The sequence below is a fragment of the Triplophysa rosa genome, linkage group LG12 (assembly GCF_024868665.1).
Source record: "Triplophysa rosa linkage group LG12, Trosa_1v2, whole genome shotgun sequence".
Lineage (NCBI taxonomy): Eukaryota > Metazoa > Chordata > Actinopteri > Cypriniformes > Nemacheilidae > Triplophysa > Triplophysa rosa.
This window is the reverse complement of record NC_079901.1, coordinates 14062572-14081897: the sequence shown is the minus strand read 5'-3', so window position 1 is coordinate 14081897 and position 19326 is coordinate 14062572. Positions and strand designations below refer to the sequence as shown.

Sequence of the window (19326 nt, the reverse complement as noted above, 5' to 3'; positions counted from 1 at the left end):
AAGGCAAAATTTTTTATATCCTAAATACTCGTCACATCACAGTATAATAGCTTGCTATACGTGACTAACCTTTGTGTATGCGTTCTTAGATGCCTAATAAAGTTTGATGTTGTCGTTCCGGTGTCTTTAATTATTTTTCCACATTCTTTGCATTTAGCCGATCTTCCCGAAGTTCCTGATTCTGACACATTAATAAAACCGAATGTGAGAACATATGGTGCCGAGGCTCCCGTCATGTTTCATGTGACTGAAGTTTACACAGAATACGCAGTGAAATGTCCGTCATGAAATTCTAAGTTCTATTTACCGCTATACACATTCTTTCCTTACAATATCACTAAGTCAAGGATAAAAGACTCATTTTTTTTCAATATTCACGAGTCCTTTTTGTCGGGTCGAGTCAAGTCTGAAGTCATTTCAGGTCAAGTCTGAAGTCGAGTCTGAAGTCTTTTAAAATGCGACGTGAGTGCGACTCGAGTCCGAGTCACTAACACGAGTGCCCATCTCTGCTATGAAATGTGGGTTTGGAGTGAGTAAATAATAAGACTTTTTTTTTTACAACTATTCCATTCTGTAACCTTGCCTCCAAATGTATGAAATCTTTTAAATGTCTTTCGCCTCACACCTCTCATGTCTATAATGGCCACGATCAATACATTTTGCATTTCACCTGTATAAATAGGATTTGGTAAGGTCAGGGGATGGGGATTATATTTTACATAATAGCTTTATAGATTTATCAATTCAACATTAATTCAGTCTCTGAGGTTTTCCATACAGTTTCTTGCTCCATTTTGACCAATTTTAATTAAAAAAGAAAAGCAACATAAATGAAGTGAATGGAAATTAAGTTGAATTGTGTTGTTGACAGCCTTGTTTGGTGCACAGAGCTATTGTGACACTGTCAACAGCGGGAGGTGTTTGTCTTATACTGAGGCAGGCAGCATCTATTATTTCTCTCTGTCATGGCTGTGAGCTGCCGGTCTTTGTGTGGAACTGATTTGCATTGAAACTCGTGCATTGAAATTCAACACACACACCAGCAGTACACACATGTGCTCCAGGAGTTAAAGGTCTCTCTGACAGAGATGCATCACCTTGAATCTCGACCCTCAAATGCCAAATAAGCAAAATCCTATATTAATAAAGATATGTGGGATGCCTTTTCTTTTTGCCCTGTATGCATTTTATATTTATTTGGCATCTACAAGGAACCAAACCGGAAACATTTGTAGTTGTTGTTCTGAAGTTAAACTGATGATGCATTATAACTGAAGATAACTCTCTGTTTTCACTCTGTACATCTATACAGCTGACAATTGTAGCTCTCACTTTAATTATGCAATCTGATGTTGTGTATTGGCCTCACTAGCTACGTTTACATGGACCGTTGTAATCTGATTAAACGTCCAATCCGAATGAAAATGTTCCATATAAACACGTCAATCAGATAAAAAATGTCCAAACTGATTTAAATTTTAGTCGGATTGTAAGGGGTAGTTTATACCGTTTGTAATCCGCTTAATAGGACATGTATACACCGAAGTAGCAAGTTTTGCGTATGTGCAAAGACGTCACTGGGTCGTACAGACGTATAGGGCATATGACACAAGGAACGAGCAGCTGTTGCTTAAGAAACCAAAAGTCATAAATCTGTCAAAGCGGTACAAATTTTCATATGCTTGTCATTTCTAAATGAACATATGAATGTTTTTACGCATTCTAAATGTCAACTGTTTTCCTGGAGTGAGTTTTTAAACACAATTTCTCAGTTTCTTTATAGAACATGATAGATTTGCAAATGTACAAACATAGGCTACTAAAATATCTAAGCATACAATTTCATTTGTAGTCGTAGTACCGAACATTTATTATAATTATAGTTTACTTACATGTGCTTTGGAAGGATTTACTGGTTTTACCATGGTAAATCTGTGTAAAAGACCTTGCTTCATTGATATGTAGGCATTATTTTGCGTTTATTAACTGTACATTATTATGCTGGTGTCTGTGACATAAAATAAACACATCTGTGCTTATAACATTGTTTGAGTAGCCGTTTTGTGAATATTATGATAGCCCGCGTCCACCGCGACCGTCTCTGTTTACCGTTAATGCTGATATATGAATCCGCATATTATCACTTCTTAAGTTTGGTATTAGCTGTTATTAAACATTTATTCGATGCATCAGATGTGCTTGTGCTTATTGGCACGAGACTTTACTCTGCCTTTATAAACTGTAAATTTGCCGTTTTCTTAATAAAATATACACAGCATGTGCTTTAAAACACTGTTTTAGTGGGTATTTAGGTGTCAGCAGATTAAATCGGATTTGAAGTTTGTCATGTAAACAGGCACATCAATCAGATCACTTAATTTACCTTTCATGTAAACACTACATTCAGATTGCACGATCTGAATAAATTCAATCCGATGTGTCCATGTAAACGCAGCTAGTGTTAATGGCTGAGCATTGAGTGAAAAAGTTCTGAGTGAAAAAAAGCAAGACGTGCATTCCTTTGATTTAGTTATATTAAGAGTATACTGAGAAAGCTTTTTTCATATTTAGTCCATCTTTCATTTTCAACGCAGTCTTGTTAGAAAAATGAACTCCATTTATTAGTCTTTTCTGTGAGTTCTTTGTCACTGGAAAAGCACATGATTTCAGTTAATATGTTTATTATGGCACAAATGCTTTAGAAATGTAATCTCGCTTGGAGGAATGAATCCGCTCAATTGAATACATCACAATTCCCCAAACCACTGCATACCAACACGAAATTCCCCTATATTTACTCATAACTACATCACTGTCATTTACTGTCCAACATGTATCAGTTAATGAACTGCAGCAACATGAACGTCAAAAAAACACTTTAGACCCCAAGCACCAGAGGTTTTCCTCCAGATGGCATGTTGACAGGCCTGTGAGTGAATGCTCATTAGACAAATGCTGGTCCAAGCTGTGCTCCATCTGCTGTAGACCGCCGTGTGTTTGCTCTGACAGGAACTAGTGTTAAGTGAATATGTCAGACGTCATTTAAAAACAAAGGGCTATCCACCTGTATGTCCTTCTGTCCTGACCTCCACCCAGGGTCCTAAATGAATTATGCATCATAGACCTTAGTGGAAAATGTACCAGCAGAAGTGGATGGCAGGTTTTTCTCCAGAACGCCATGTGGTGACACATATGTGGAATATTCGCATAAGGCAACCAAAATGAGAAGCAAAATTGATGACATTTACAAACATGATGTGTCTTTTTGACGGGTGTATTATCACAGAGTGACAGAGAGATGTCTTATGGATGATGCCTGTTACTAATATGCTAGACAAAGCCATATCAGCAACAGTATACATTTTAATAAGTCATGTAAAATGCATGGCCAAAAAGAAAAAAATATAGGCTGTAAATTTTCATAAGTCACTCATCATTGGCCAAAAAAGCTCATTTGGACCCTTCCTTTCTAGCTCAGACTGGAAAATACTTGTCCTCCCCCGCACTGGAAATCATCTCCGCATATCTCCCGAAACCCCAAACATGTTACCTCTACTGCCTGAAATAGTCTTGAAGTCAAAATATTGCTTTGCAATATTATTTTTTTCTTCCACTATTTCTGTTTTGCTTCTTGGCAAAAATATACATTCTTCCTGCATCCAAGATCAACCAGGTCCAAGATGTAAGGAGTAACTTCAGAGCTCAGTAAAAGTGTGGGGGAGTGGACTGTTTGAACTTTAGGTTCTTTAGTCTGTGATGTTTGGTGTGAGGCGAAAAGGAGGGGAGAAGATATGGGCACTATAGGAAAACAAACCAAATGTAGACACTCTTGATTACTTTGTATTGACATTTCGAACACAGTATTTGTGGACAAACCTTCTACATGTGTCTTTTCTTCACACCACAGTTTAGCACTAATGCCATCCTCACTCTCTTGTCAGTGTTTGTATTGACCAACACTAAATTCCTAAAGCTATTTACACTAAAGAGACATAAACTATAAAATTAAGTTATAAAAATCGCTCTTAATTTAGGAGAACAGCGGGGTTGACATCACAACTATTACGTAAAGATACAGAGAACGATATCGTTGGGATCACTTTCAGAAAGTTTTTTTTTTCTAGCTGATGAACGATAAAACATACTTTTAAAGAGTACTTAGTGTATTTCTAATGTTTGGCAATTGGTGATCGCGACACAGGTTTAATGTTTTAATTAAAGACTGTCGCGGTCGGAAAGCTGTGTGTTTACGGCGGGATATTATATACTGATGTAACGCTTAAAAAATTAAGAAAAAATTTACTTCAATTGGTAACACGTAAAAAATTAAAAATTAAATTAAAAATTACGGACAAACTAAAGTTTTTAGGTGTTACCAATTGAAGTATTTGTTTTTTCAAGTTGATCCAACTTTTCATTTTTTACAGTGTAAGTCTGAGCAAGCTGACAAAACATATGCTTTACATCCCGGACACAAGCGCACCTTCAGCCTACAGAGACAGCATCCAGCCTTTGCTGTCATATTTTGTAGAAAAGATGTTCGGGAATGAAAAAAAAAGCATCATCAGCAGGTCATCTACATTCATTTTAGTGCCTGGAAACACTGCAGCACGCAAGCTTAAAATAAACATAACGTTATTGTTATCGTACGCTGGTGTGGACGTAAATAGTTATAGTTAAAGTTATCGTTATAATGTGAACGCCCCTTAACAGCGATTAAATCACTGAAGGACGCCAACTCATTGTACTGTTGGAGGCTTTGGCATTACTTAAATGTTGTGTCCAAAGCAAATCAGTTTATTGTGAATGCCCCTTTCGCTTCTTTATGCAGCTCGGCACAGAGATCCATTGTAATGTCATTGAACCGCAAAACTCTAAACAAAATGAAACACACAATTTTCCACAGTTGATCAAAGTTCCTGGGAAGGTTCCCTAAATTAGAATGCATTCATTGTTGGACATTCGTGCACAGCCCAGGATATCAGATGCGTATGCAGTGTGGGATGTTTTTGATTTATCAAGCAAACGATTGTGCAGCTGTAAATGTGACGTTGTTTAATGCTAGCATCTGTAGGAACACCACAGAAATCTTTAAAAAATACTTGCCGGGGTCTGTTAATGTAACCGTTATTTAATTGCTTGAAATGGTAAGATAGTGTTAGCTAAATAACCACTAGTACAAGTGAATTAACGTTAAATCGCATAAAAAGGGAAAGTCCAGTGTCTTGGGAAATTCCTGTTGTACTAATGAACAAGTGTTGATGTGATCACACCGAGTGTGGGATAAGAAAGCGACATTGTGTTAAGAGGCACAAAGATCCTTCCAAGACAAAAGGAGAAGATGCTTCAACCCATGAATGTCTTATTGATCTGGGTTAGCTAATGATCTTCTTTACCTGGGATTAATAACTGCGCCAAGCAGAAAGAGCTGCAGAAGGCTGTTTTTTCTAACTAAGAATTCTTCTCACGTATAGTATTCCTGTAAAGTTGCACATGTTTCTTATCAATATCATTTAGCCTTCATGTAAATGGATTAAATTTCATAGCTTGCCAGTCATGACTCATACAATAAGTTAGTGGTTGGCAAATTTCCTTTTTTATTAATCTTCGCTTTGCCAACACTGACCATTTCCCGAATCCGTCTGGTTTCTCTCATCAGTGAATGCTGTGCATTCATCAACCTACTGGCAAAGATAAAGTAGCTTCATTCATTTGAATCCGGCACCTGCATCTGAACAGTGATCTCTTTAATGAACTCGATTTCTTATCCCAGATCATTTGAAAAAAGTCATTTATTTTGATATATTCAGAATCTTATGACCACTATAAGCGTGATGCTCTTGAATACTAATACAACCGTCTAAGCAGCCACCGACTAGACAGTAAATCATGTTAGATTTCACTAGAGACTTTCTGTAAATCAGATCATTGTTTTTGTGTGTCAGCTGGCCCGCTGAATGAGCTTTGGCACTGCGGGTCTATTGTGTCCCATCCAACATTGAAATTCTCCTTCAAAGGACAAGAAATCCAATGGTTTCATCAGTCTGTTTCATTTAAATGATCATTGATGAAGCACTAAAAGCTTTAGGCTCATTACAGAGCACAGTTTTAATGAATTATAGCACATATGGCGTTCATTAGAGAGTTTTCTGATACATGAGGTACCTGGCCTGTCCATGAACATGCTGCAGCTACTTAGCTTTTAAAGAAATCAAAGCAAGACAGCATGTGAGATATTCGGCTCTAATTGGAGGTTCATTAGGGACAGTATATGCCTGATGGGTAGAACATGCAAACATTAAAAGGATGAAAATCTGTCTTCATTTACTCACCCTCAGGTTGTTTTAAACCTGTATCGATTTCTTTGTTCCAGTGAACACAGAGAAAGATATTTGGAAGAATGTTAGCAATTTTCAGTTCTGGGCTATCATCCACTACCATAGTAATATATTCATCATCCACTACCAAATAAAATATTGTATTTTTTGTTCTGTTGAACATATGTTGAAGATATTTTGAAGAATTTAGGAAAACAAAGAGTTCTCGAGCACCTTTGACTACCATTTATTCTTCCTATGGTAGTCAGTGATGTCCCGGAACTGAAAATTACTAACATTCTTCCAAATATCTTTACACAGGTATGAAATTATCTGTCGTAAAAATGTTCTACACACAGATGGCATGAAATATGTAGACTCGAAACTAAAATTTTTGAAAAATGTTTACAATTTTCACTTTGTTTTTCGTGAATCTAAGCATCGTTCAGTCAATCCCATCTCACACAGTCAATCATAGCATACACCATTCAAGCCATTTACTTGCATTTCACACATGCACACGCAGACATTTACTGTTAGCTATTCAAGCTGTGCATTCAAGAGAACTAATAAGAGTCATTTGCGAGATTTCTGCTGATTTCAGGGCATCGTCTGATTCAGTTCTGAGCTCTTGTGAATCTTGTTCCTCAATGCTGTATTGCTCTTGATGTATGCAAGCTCATGTCTGAAGGGGGAAGGCTGACCAGCACACAGTGTACACATTACACACTAATGATCTTGTCCCAGTTAGCCGGGTAAAAGTGACTGTAGCAGACACTGAATTAATCATGTTAAAAAGTGTCAACCACAAGGAAAACCTTCTCAACCTTTGGGCTGGAGGAGGTGCTATTTATGTAGCTTAACTGGTTGAGCACGGAGCTAGCAACACCAAGGTCATGGGTTTGATTTCTAGGGAATTCACGCACATTACTCATAAATATATTCCTCAAATGCACTTCGGATAAAAGTGTCGGCCAAAAGCATAAATGTACATTTATTTTCCAGAGGAGGAGTGGCTTTCAGTTTGCAAACCAGACTTTATTTTCTGAAGAAAATATGTGTGGGGTTTGCTCACGTCAAACTCTCAGACATAATCTCAGGGTGTCGAGGGTGGCTGTCAGGGCATTGCTACAGTATGTAGTTCCTAAAATCTTCAGGGTGGTTTTACATCGCCCACTCGAAAGTCTCCGTGATATTTTGATTCCTTGATATGACCTGTGTTTTTAGTCCTGTTAGCCCAGCTGTGTTTTTATAAACTTCCAGGGGAAATCACGTGTCAGGTCACTTAGTAAAGTAATTACACACGTCTCAACCCGCGCTGTTTTAGGTATCATTCATGTTTATAGTACAGATTGTTCAAGACAAGTTGCTTGCTGAAGCTTGAACTGTAGTAATAGTGAATATTTTAACTAAAAGCACTAAAAAAAAGTGTATGAAAGGAGTAGTTCACCTTCAAAATGAAAATTCTGTCGTCATTTACTCACCCTCTTGTCAATTCAAACCTGTATAACTTTCTTTCTTCCGCAGAACACCAAAGAAGATATTTTAAAGAATGTTGTTAACAGCCCCCCATTCACTTGCATTGGTTACAATAGAAGTGAATGGGGGGCTGTGCTGTTCTCTTACCAACATTTTTTCAAAATATCTTCTTTTGTGTTCTGGATAAGAAAGAAAGTCATACAGGTTTGAAATGACAAGAGGGCGTATAAATGATGACAGAATTTTCATTTTGAAGGTGAACTACTCCTCTTTTACAGGCAGCCTGTTCACATCTCTAAGCAGAGGTGTGTGACATTCTCTTCTGACTCACTACAGATTTTAAATACATAGTTCAGTACTATTGTGTGACTGTGTTTTATGTTGGTAAATAGTGTTCACTTCACACAGAAAAAAATCTCACATTTACACATATGAAAAACAATTGCACTAATGAGTGCACTAATGAGTTGCCTTACAATTGGCCTCTACTTGTGAATAATTATAGTAACTACAACATTTTCATCATAAACCCCTTTGGTGAAAGGACCAGTTTTCTGGTTGTGAGTCTGGAATGCATGTATTAATGTTTTTCCTATGAAAATGTAAAATTCTTTTTCACTTGTTCATTGTAATCTTTAGCTGCTTGTCTAACATTTCACAGTCTGGTTAAGTCATGATGCAAAGGGGAAATATTCTAGAATGACTTTCGCATAACATCTTGTTTAATAGCACAATAGATTGTCAGCCTGTTAGTCAAAATGAATAGATTTATAGTTTTTTAGACTCATACTTTCAAAATTAGTTCTCTGTTGTGTAGCAAATAAGTGAAGTGAAGTGAAATGACCTCTTTGTCAGGTAAGGTGACCCACACCCGAAATGTGACCTCTGCATTTAACCCATCCAGAGAGTACTGAACACACGTACACCCGGAGCAGTGGTCAGCTATCACTGCAGCGCCCGGGGAGCAAGTAGGGGTAAGGTGCCTTGCTCAAGGGCACCTCAGTCGTTACCCGCCGGCCCTGAGGATCGAACCGGCAACCTTCTGGTTGCCCCCCAGTCCGACTCTCTAACCATTAGGCCACGACTGCCCTATATATGTACTAACATGTAGTGCTGAACGATATTGAAGAAATATATCGCTGCTGTCTAAATCATCATTAGTTACCCTTTATTCCCTTTATTGTTTGTCACTGGGTTTTGCAAATATCTAACCAATAAAAAGTATTAAAAAGTGCTTGTCAACTTTGACAACACAGTATTTAATCATTTAAAAAGCACAATTTGGAATTGGAAGGACAGCAGCGATATGTTAAATAATAAAATAAAGAGGGCTTTAAGTTTGTAAAATCAATTAAAATTAGAGACGCACCAATACTAAATATCTCCACCGATACCAACAGCCAGTTATTCAGGGTGATATCCGCTGACACCAATACAGATTCTGAAGATTAAATGAATATTTCTTAACTTGAATGTTATTCATTTTGACCTAACTTCAATGACTTGATATTAATATTGAAGATCAAATTGGTGATGTTTCGTAACATTTTCTATATACAGAGCACAAATTCAATGCATTTTTCTGTTCTCTTTTGATTGAGCGATTTGAAAATCGACCGATACCAATTATTGGCCGATATATCGGTGCATCTCTTATTAAAATGTATATATATTTAAAAACTAAAACATTTAGATAAGTAAATTATTAAAGTTCAATTTGAACTTAAATTAGTCATTGTTTCTTGGAAAAGAAAGCATCATTACCATTTCTAAATGTGAACAGTGATGTGTTGTGATATTTATATTGCGATATACACATCTGTGATATTTTGACAATTTAGATATATTGTGCAGCCTTACTAACATGAGCTTCTTGCATTCTGTGGTTCTCTTGTGAGTCTGTAACAGAACATGTTGATGAGCTGATTCTCTTCGTTTTTGTGTTTGTCTTCATTTATTATTTTTGCACATTTGATGAATGTTTTTCTTTGTGTTGTGTGAACGCTGGAGCGTTTGGTCTTGTAATCAGTCTCCAGACTGTGGAGAAAACAGCTGAACTCTTGATCATGTTTGCTGTGGCTTTCGCATGTGGAACAGCCAAAGCTCTTTGGACTTTACTTTGCCGCATACAGTAAACGCACTGCATTCGGTCTGTAGTTTCCCTGCAGATCGTTCCATTACATGCAGCTATACGTTTGATTGATGAGAGCCGCAGTGCTGTGGGAGTCATGGGAAAAACCCTGTTTATTCTGCAGTTTCTCCAGATTTTGATTTATACCGGGCTCCGACATGCTTTTCACCAGTGCGCTCCAACTGGGAACGTATATTAGCGCTTTGCACTCGGCAAGCCAAGAATTGTGCTCAAGTTTTAGCAGAAAACCAGAGAACGCTTGCTTAGATGTGGATCCAGATTTCACAAGCCTGTATTCTTAAAGCTTTTACACTTTTTCTCTCTGGTGTTCTCACGTCCAGCTGCTAACAGCTTTGGTAGAGATCGTACCAATTTATGCAAAGGGGTCATAGATGCTGAAAATGAAAGCTTTAATGTATGCAAGCCCTAATTAAAACCCTGGTTAAGAATGAGGGTAATTAAAATACTAATTGCCCTCCGGGTGCTATAAGCACTTTACAGACACGTTTGATCCCTAAGTTTGATTGAAAGAATCCATTAAACAGACTGCGTCTCGGTGTGTTCCTTTGGGGAGGTGGTGGACACTAAGACAGAAATAATCTTGTTATTTAAATTTGGAATCTTTTGGAAGATGTAAAACCATCTTTTCAAGATTTATAGACCTCTATCTGTGAACCCATGAAACCTTGCTGAGCTAGAAGAAAGTGTTTGATAAAGTTCTGCCAGAACATAATGGGATTGCTTTTGACAAGACGGGGAGAAAAAAAAAACAAAGTCGAAGGGGAAGGGGAAAAAAACTGAGAGGTCATGGTTAGTGCATTCGTCCACAAGCCAAGTTCTATTTCTGGCTTTAAGTCAACACCCTCTTGCACGGAGTTCTCGCTGATGTATATTTACTTTTAATATTTCCAATCCATCTTGTATCGTTGGTTGCGTTTTACTTATGTACAACAAGACTTATGGTATCAGCACAGAGAAGGTTGCAATCAAACATATGTAAGGATGACACATGTAATGCCCTCTCTGAGTAATGGAGGGGTCGCTCCGCTACTGCTGGATATTAGCGTTCTCCTAGAACTAATGAAAAGAGGCCGGTTTCATTTAAGGAAAGTGGTGCCGTAATAGGCCTTCATCTCACAGAGTGCTTTTTCAGGTAGAGGGATGGTCTGCTGAAACACAAGAGCTTCTCATCGTTAATTATATTAAAAGCGAGCCTGTGCCTTTAAAAAAGAGCATGGTCATGTTAGTATGCACATGGGAACCCTGAATTCACATTATTTGGAATGCAGCTTTTTGTTATCTTTAACAGAGCTCAAGAAAATACATTTATGACACTTATATTGGGTTTTAATAGGGATGTTTTTAAGCTGAGTGTCATAATGTGGCTGTAAGGCAAGATGAAAGTTGGTGTGTGTTTCTGATTAAGTTTGGAGGGATGAAGTCATGTTTGTGTTGCTTCTAGGGGCTCGGGGAGGCTTCGGCGAGGGGGACGAGCATGGAGGGAGATTGCCTCAGCTGCATCAAGTACCTCATGTTTGTCTTCAACTTCCTTATCTTTGTAAGTATTTTTATGTCCTCCCTACGCATGCATTTCACATTCAATCTACCAGAGACAGTGTAAGGGGGAGGTGAACGACTACTCCAAAAAAATGACTGGTAAAAAACAATACTCAGTATGGCGGGTCTATAAATGGAAGTCCTGCCTTTTATTTGAAACAGCAAGTCGTATTTTTAGATAACGTCACTTTTAATGTAATAATGATGTATTTAAAAATGTGATTTCAATTATACTATAGGTACATCTTTGGTTATTTCCATATGTATTTTCTCATTCTTTTTTTTTCTTACGTGTGGAATGTTTTCTTCAGTATCAACTTTGCTCTGTTGCTGTTTGTCTTATAGACCTTTTTATTAACAAGAGACATACATGGAGGTCACATAAGGAAATAGCCGCGGAAAAAATTAAGAGACCTTTCCAAATTTTCATTTAATCAGCATTTCTAGATGTATGGCCGTTCCAGTCCAGTGTCTGTTGAATTTCAACAAAATCAAAACTCAGGAGTGACAAAGTCATTCAACAGCAATGTGAAAGACTGACAGCATGACAAGACACATAAAAACTGTGATTAAAAATCAAGGTTAGCTTTCCTGTGGCTCAGTGGTAAGAGCATGGCGCTAGCAACGCCAAGGTCATGGGTTCGATCCCAGGGGATTGCACATAGTCAGAAGCAAACGTATAGTTCAATGCAATGTAAGCCGCTTTGGATAAAAGTGTCTGCCAAATGCATAAAAAAAGGTTATTACATAAAAATATAATTGTATTGTAGAACTTTTAAATACATGTAGAAATATTACTGTTGTGTTGCTTAAAAGTGAATATGAAGTTGTTTTCTTTGCAGTATTTGAGGTGTGAAAAAATAAAGAGCATCTTTTCTGTTATTTTGACCTGTTTGTCCAGTTTTCATTTTCTGCAAATAAATGCAAATAGAAACAATATTCTTATTTGAAATTTGGTAGAAATATTGTTAGTCGTTCACATAATGAAACAATGATTAATTTGCCTAAACACATACCCATAAGTAGTCAATTTTAAACAAGTATTTCACTTCAAAATTGGTCCCCATTGACTTTCCATAATATTTTTTCCTACTATGGAAAGTAAATGGGGGCAAATTTTGAAGTGAACTACTACTTTAAAATGAGAAAAACTGATTCCTAATTTGTTCCGTGGCTGTATGCATGTTCTTTTTGCAATTTATGCTGTATTTTGTTTATATGGAGAACATTAAAATAAGGTGAGGGGGAAAAGAAATGTGACTTGAGAAAATGTAACTGTCACTCTGGAATAGTTTGTGATATCCTTGATACCTGGGGCTTTTGTCAAGGGATCTACCAACATACTTATTTATGAAAGATGCATTTGAACTTCATTCATTTATCTCCCAAAATTCAGCCTGTAGCAATTCACAAATTTATAACAGGATAACTCCTTAGCGCTGTTATCATCTATAAGAGCCAGAAACTTCTTTGATCATTTATCCAGGTTGACAATGTGAATTCTCACAGTGGGATTGCTGTAGACAGTGTAATATTTGGATCACAACCAGACTCATCTTGCTTGACTAAATTAATTTTCCCCCTCGACGTGGGTAATGTTGGTAACAACGCTCACAATTACAGAGCTTGTTTTCGTTCGAATAAACGCTAATATAATTCTCTCAAATCCATTTAATAAAGCGAAACACCTGCTCGTATTCGCTCAATGCTGAGACTAATAAAACAGCAGTCTGGGTTGATAAAAGCCGTTTATGACAAAAATTCCTGCCTGTGACGGAGAGAGCTCAGCCTGACACGCAGACTGCTAATTCCATCCATGAAAAGATTTCCAGGTTTGGCGCACAGGAAAGAGACAGAGAGACTGAGGAACATGTTTTTGTGTGAGGCTGTTATCTCAAAACCCACTGCGCAAACCCACTCACACACATGTGGCTCTCCGGCTGCTTAATCACCAGCCTCAGTCTGCTCAAACCTTCATCTGTGTGTGTTTGTGAGCGAGGTGTCGGGAGGGGGGATGGTGGACGGGTATCACTTTGACAGGTAGAGAGGATTGTAGGAAGCTGCAATAGCAGGGCTCCCCAGCCCCCACTCCACTGCTAAACCTCCTCTTTCTGCCTTTATGCTTTACCTTCCCCATTTCTCTCTGTTCTCTTAAAGCTTCTGGTTTTACTTTCAGTAGCCGGTTACTCCGAAGTGATTTATTTCCCGAGTAGAGCTCATTAGTATTCTCACTGCCTGCTGGCACCTTAACCTTCAGGTTCACTTTAGCAAGTACTACTGTAAGTGTGAACAACTCGACAATGTGTGGCTTAAAATCCTTTCACCTATTTATCATGACTGATATAGTATTCTTACAATCAATTTCTATGTGCAAAATGATCTAAACATCATAACAAGATCAATTTACGATTTTGGTAACACAACAATAAGGTTGTTGTTAATATTAGTTAATGCATTTGTTTACATGAAGTAACAATAAACAATAATTCTACAGCATTTATTCATTTTAATTTAGTTCATGTTCATTTCAGCATCTACTACAACGTTGTAACTGTTAACAATAGTTAACGCACAATGAACTTACATGAACAATTGTATTGACATTAACTAACATTAACAAGGATTAATAAATGTTGAAAAACTATTGCTTATACAAAATACATGATTGTGACATGTTATCAAGATTTTATATGATGGTAAATGAGATATAAAGACTTGTTTTTAAAGAATTCAGAAAACATAATTAATAAATATCACATTATATTAAGATATAATATATTTTTTTATGCAATTGTAGTAAATTTATATATATAAATGTATAATAAATATAATATAAATATAAAATATATACATTTTATATATAAAATGTATAAATAATAATATAATAAATAATAATATAGACCACTTCTGATGATGAAAGCAACACTGGTTGAATAAAATACAACCAACAGAATATTTATAACTGATTTAAAAGATAAAAAAATCTTTAAGATGTAATTATATATGTAATATCTGAGAAAAACAGATAAAAACTCAAACCAGAAGTGGACCAGTGTTTACATGTTGTGAAGTGGTCTTTACAAATATATACATTATACAGAAAACATGCTCTGTATTTTTCAGACCCCAAATACTGCAAAGAAAACAAGTTCATATTCACTTTTAAGCAATACAGCAGTAATATTTAGGAATATTTTTTATGTGATAACCTAGATTTTTATCATAGTTTTCATGTGTCTTGTCATGCTGTCAGTCTTTCACATTGCTGTTGGATGACTTTATGTCACGCCTTAATAATTTGTTGCAATGTGGAGCAAAATCAAAATGAGTGCATAATGTTGCGTCTGTTTTGTTTCTCTCTCTCTCTCCATCTCTGGTCTGGTCTTCAGTTGGGTGGCTCCTTCCTGCTGGGTGTGGGGGTGTGGGTAGTGGTGGACCCCACAGGTTTCAGGGAGATAGTGGCAGCAAACCCCCTTCTCTTCACAGGAGTCTACATCATCCTGGCCATGGGGGGCATGCTTTTCCTTCTGGGGTTCCTGGGCTGCTGCGGGGCCATACGTGAAAACAAGTGTCTGCTGCTTTTTGTGAGTCCCATTGACAAGTTCCTGGTTTTTAGAAGCGCTTTGTAAAGTTGGTGTCATTGTCCTCAATTCTCAATCTCTCTCTTTGCAGTTCTTCCTGCTGATCCTCATTATATTCCTGGCAGAGCTGGCGGCTGCAATTCTTGCCTTCATCTTCAGGGAACATGTGAGTAAACGTCTCCGCAGTCTCAAAAAGTTGAGAGAGATGTACAGTATGTGTTGGTGTTGTGAGCAGCATTCATATATATTTTTTAATTTTGTGTCCAAAGCTTACCAGAGAATACTTTACTAAGGAGCTAAAGAGTCACTATCAGGGTTACAACAACACAGATGTCTTCACGTCGACGTGGAACGCCATTATGAACACGGTATGTATCCTGTCGACCGCTCACAAGAGTTCAGAACAGAACAACGATGTTGCAAATGTCAAAAGTGTTCACATTTTAATGTTATATCCCTCTAGTTTGACTGCTGTGGCGTGAATAGTCCGGAAGACTTCGAGGAAAGCCTCTTCAGACTCATAAACCCCAGTGATGTGGTGCCTGAGTCCTGCTGCCGTAAGAACAGTCACCCTGGAGATGTGGTGTTCAGTAACAGGGAGGAATGCCTCTCAGGCAACATGCTGTACCGCAACAACAAGGTGGGCTGTGATACTATATGTCAGATTTGCTCTGTGTGGTCGAAAATTCAGTTCAGATTAAACTAGAGCTGTAAAACAGAAAGAGGGGACGTAGTGTGACCACTCAGCTTCAGCTCTCTCAACGCTGACCACAGTTTTTCCATGTTCTCAGCGTCTGAGGAATGTGCACGTATGTGAGTTTCCTTACATAAGACATACTGTGTTAGAGAATGAAGGACAGTCAAACTTAAGAAAGGGTTTGTCCAAATGATTGCAAACTAAACATCGCTGCAACCAGTCTGAATTGTCATTTTACGGTGAACTGTTCCTTTCATTGTACAAATGGATTTCTTATGTTTACGTTTGGTTTGGCAGGGCTGCTATTCATCGGTTGTGGACTATTTTGAGATGTACATTTATGTGGCTGGTGCCCTGGCTATTGTTGTACTCACCATTGAGGTATAGTATGACTAAATTCTCATCTTATTTGATCTTTAAGCGATAGTTACCAATTTATTCAAACTGTTCAAATGCGACTGATCTTTAGAAAATCCTCACAAAGATTTAGAGATGAGGAGATGAGGCTCCTCAGAGAAATACTTTATGTACTGACCTTTAAATTGAATCTCTGCTGCCCTCATGTGGTACTGAACTGGAAGTACAGATTACACGACTAGCTACTTCATAGTAACCTTAGTAGTAGTGCTGTAAGCATTGTAGGTGTTTACTTAATAGAGTTTATATTTCCCATGAGAATATGTGAGAGGACCACATGTATGGAGAGAAAAATGTGTAGACTATTTCTCTGTATAATAAAGTTCACCAGATTTGAACTGCAAATACATTTTGAAAAAAGATCTAAACACCACAGATTGACTTCAAGGCTGAGACGTGAACATGCAGAAACTTTTACCAACTTTACCAACAATAAAGTTTAAGTAACTGTAACTGTGCATGATTCAACAAATATAGTGTCACATTCCCTTAACATTTAATGTGTTCTTATAATCGAATTTAAAAGGACAACTGTTTAAATAATTAATAATTGTTTCATAATTTACACTATCCATCAAGTTTAAGAACACTCTTATTGTTTTAAAAAGGTTTTCATCAGAAGGTGTATGCTTAAATGTCTGAATTTAGTCAAAAAATTAATTTGCAAATATAAACTTTTTCATTATAAACTAATAACATTTTATTGATTAAAAAATGACTTGAAACGGATGCCTTTGACTAAATAATGGGCAGCAGTAAGAGCACAGAATAGATGGGAATTCCTTTAATATTGTTCCAAAATAATCTTGAGCTGCTAGTAAAAATGGCAAGAGAACATTTATGCAAATTTTAGGCAAAAGGTGACTACATTGAAGATGCTATAACAAGGTTTATTTTTTTGTTTAGAAACATTTAGTTGAAACATAATCCTCAGTTCCCTTTGTTATTATACAGTTTTGATAAGCTTACTATTTTTCTAAAATATGAAAAAATATTAATAAGTGATTAAGTGTTCAAAATCTAACAAGTTTGTGTTTGTTTCCTTAACAGCTTTTTGCAATGGTTTTTGCCATGTGTTTGTTCAGGGGAATCCAGTAGATCACCGAAAGACTTTTGGGGAAAAAAAAGGACAACAACACAAAATAAGACAACTAAACCACTTTTCAAAAGAATGTTTTACTTCATTTTATATCTTTAAGCGTATTAATAAAAAATGAACCATTGACCTGTATTTCACAGCTGGACCTTTGAGGTACAAGGTAACAAAAATAAAACAGTGACAAAAATAGATCATTCTTTGAATACTGCGAAAATTGAATGGGCTTTTTGTCACAAAGTCCTTGCGTAATTTTGACCAGGTGTTAAACAGACCAGATAAACCTGAAAAAAGAATGAAGGTGCTGCACTGATTTTGGATGAAGAATATTTATACTGAGTAATGCTGGCTTGTTTGTATAGACATTTGTGCTTTTAGTTAAAAAATAAAATTTGACCAAACCACTTTTCTCTCACCAACACATTACCACACTCCTTGAATGCAAGCTTTCACAAGCACATTAGCCTACATTGGTGTTGTATAGTCATGTGAATTAAATTTTTTCTGTGTGAGTGCAGCATTTGAGATCTGTGTGTGTGTGTCTGTGGAGAATGGATGCACCTCATCCCTGCTTGAAGACCAGCATCGTTTTTTGCATTGTGATGTTTATTGCCATAGTAATTATATGTGATTTTAGCTTAAATTGATGTGTATGCATTTCTATTGAGGTAAGACTAACATTAAAGCAATCTTTTGCTCAGATTCTCAGTGTGTCTGTAAATAAACTTAACCTTTGGATTTCCGTGTTTCTTTTCAACTGTTTTCACAACAAAATGTGACATTTTCATTTTCTTTGTTTATTACAAAAAGCTAAGAAAACAGTTTTGTCATACTTGTTACTACAGTTTTGTCATACTTGTTACTACAGTTTTGTCATACTTGTTACTACAGTTTTGTCATACTTGTCTGTATGTGCCCCAAGCTAAAACAAGTGAACATCAGTATTTCAAGTGTAGCCTACTATTTAACTTTAGGGCTGTCAAGGGAAATTTATGCACTAGGCTTGGGCGTGGGAAGCACAAAATTGTGGGTGGGTCGTCCCCCAGAAGAACCTTGAATGAACGACACCCGTTTACCAGCAGCTTCAGTGTTGTAGTGAGTAAACCGTGTGACTAGTAGTAGTAATAATAAAGGGTATGGTCGGTTAGGGGTAGTAAGGTCTTTTGTCCCAGTTGGCATCCATTAAATAATTTTAATTCATTTGATCATTTACACTATTATTATTGTACAATGCACTTCTTTTGCGGACTTCCTATCGGACCTATTGGTTAACGTTGATAAAGTACTAATTGTCGGAGACTTTAATATCCACGTAGATAGTGCTAACGATGCATTAGCAGTGGCGTTTACAGAGCTATTACACTCTTTTGGAGTAACACAACACATCAATGGACCCACTCATCGATTTAATCATACACTAGACTTGATTATATCTCACGGAGCCGATCTAATCGATTTTCTCTGTAAAAAAATTCATGAAATCATTGCTACCAAGGTGCGGCGGAATACCCAGGTCAGGTGAAGTCTGTTTATTTGTTAGTTTAGCAACTGTACTAAATAAAAACCTTGGATTGTTTTTGTTAGTTTCTATGAGGTTCGGAGGTGCTCAGCCTTTGCTGCTTTTAGTGCCTTTTTATAACAGTTTGCACTCTCTTTCCACGCAATTTTAAAGACCTCTAATTGGGTTTGTTTCCATTTGCGCTCCAGTTTACGTGTTTCTCTTTTAAGGGCGCGAGTGGTGCTATTGTACCATGGTGCTGCGTTTTTCTCATTAATCTTTTTTGACTTCATAGGTGCGACAGCTTCTAATGTATTAGAGAAAATAGTGCCCAATTTGCTGGTCATGTCATCGAGCGATTCTATATTTATTGGTATGGTTATTAAAGGAGTCAGATCTGGCAAGCTCTTTGTGAAACTATCTTTAGTAGTCGAGGTAATTGTTCTACCCTGTCGATAACGAGTTAAACGGCTGATTTCTGCAGTGCGCAGTGTACATGTTATAAGATAGTGATCAGTGACATCGTCGCTTTGAGGTATAATATCTATATTGG

General features: G+C 37.0%; 1 protein-coding gene across 1 annotated transcript in view; it reads left to right on the top strand.

The window, feature by feature from the left end:
• The window catches only part of tspan18b (tetraspanin 18b), a 44209-nt gene extending 26196 nt beyond the window's left edge, over positions 1 to 18013 (top strand). The window contains exons 3-9 of the mRNA XM_057347721.1: positions 11390 to 11485; positions 14874 to 15068; positions 15157 to 15231; positions 15335 to 15433; positions 15529 to 15705; positions 16060 to 16143; positions 17230 to 18013. Coding sequence (XP_057203704.1) covers positions 11390 to 11485; positions 14874 to 15068; positions 15157 to 15231; positions 15335 to 15433; positions 15529 to 15705; positions 16060 to 16143; positions 17230 to 17277 — 774 coding nt within the window. The 3' untranslated portion in view covers positions 17278 to 18013. The remainder of the gene's footprint in view (positions 1 to 11389; positions 11486 to 14873; positions 15069 to 15156; positions 15232 to 15334; positions 15434 to 15528; positions 15706 to 16059; positions 16144 to 17229) is intronic.
• Positions 18014 to 19326: the final 1313 nt, after the last annotated feature.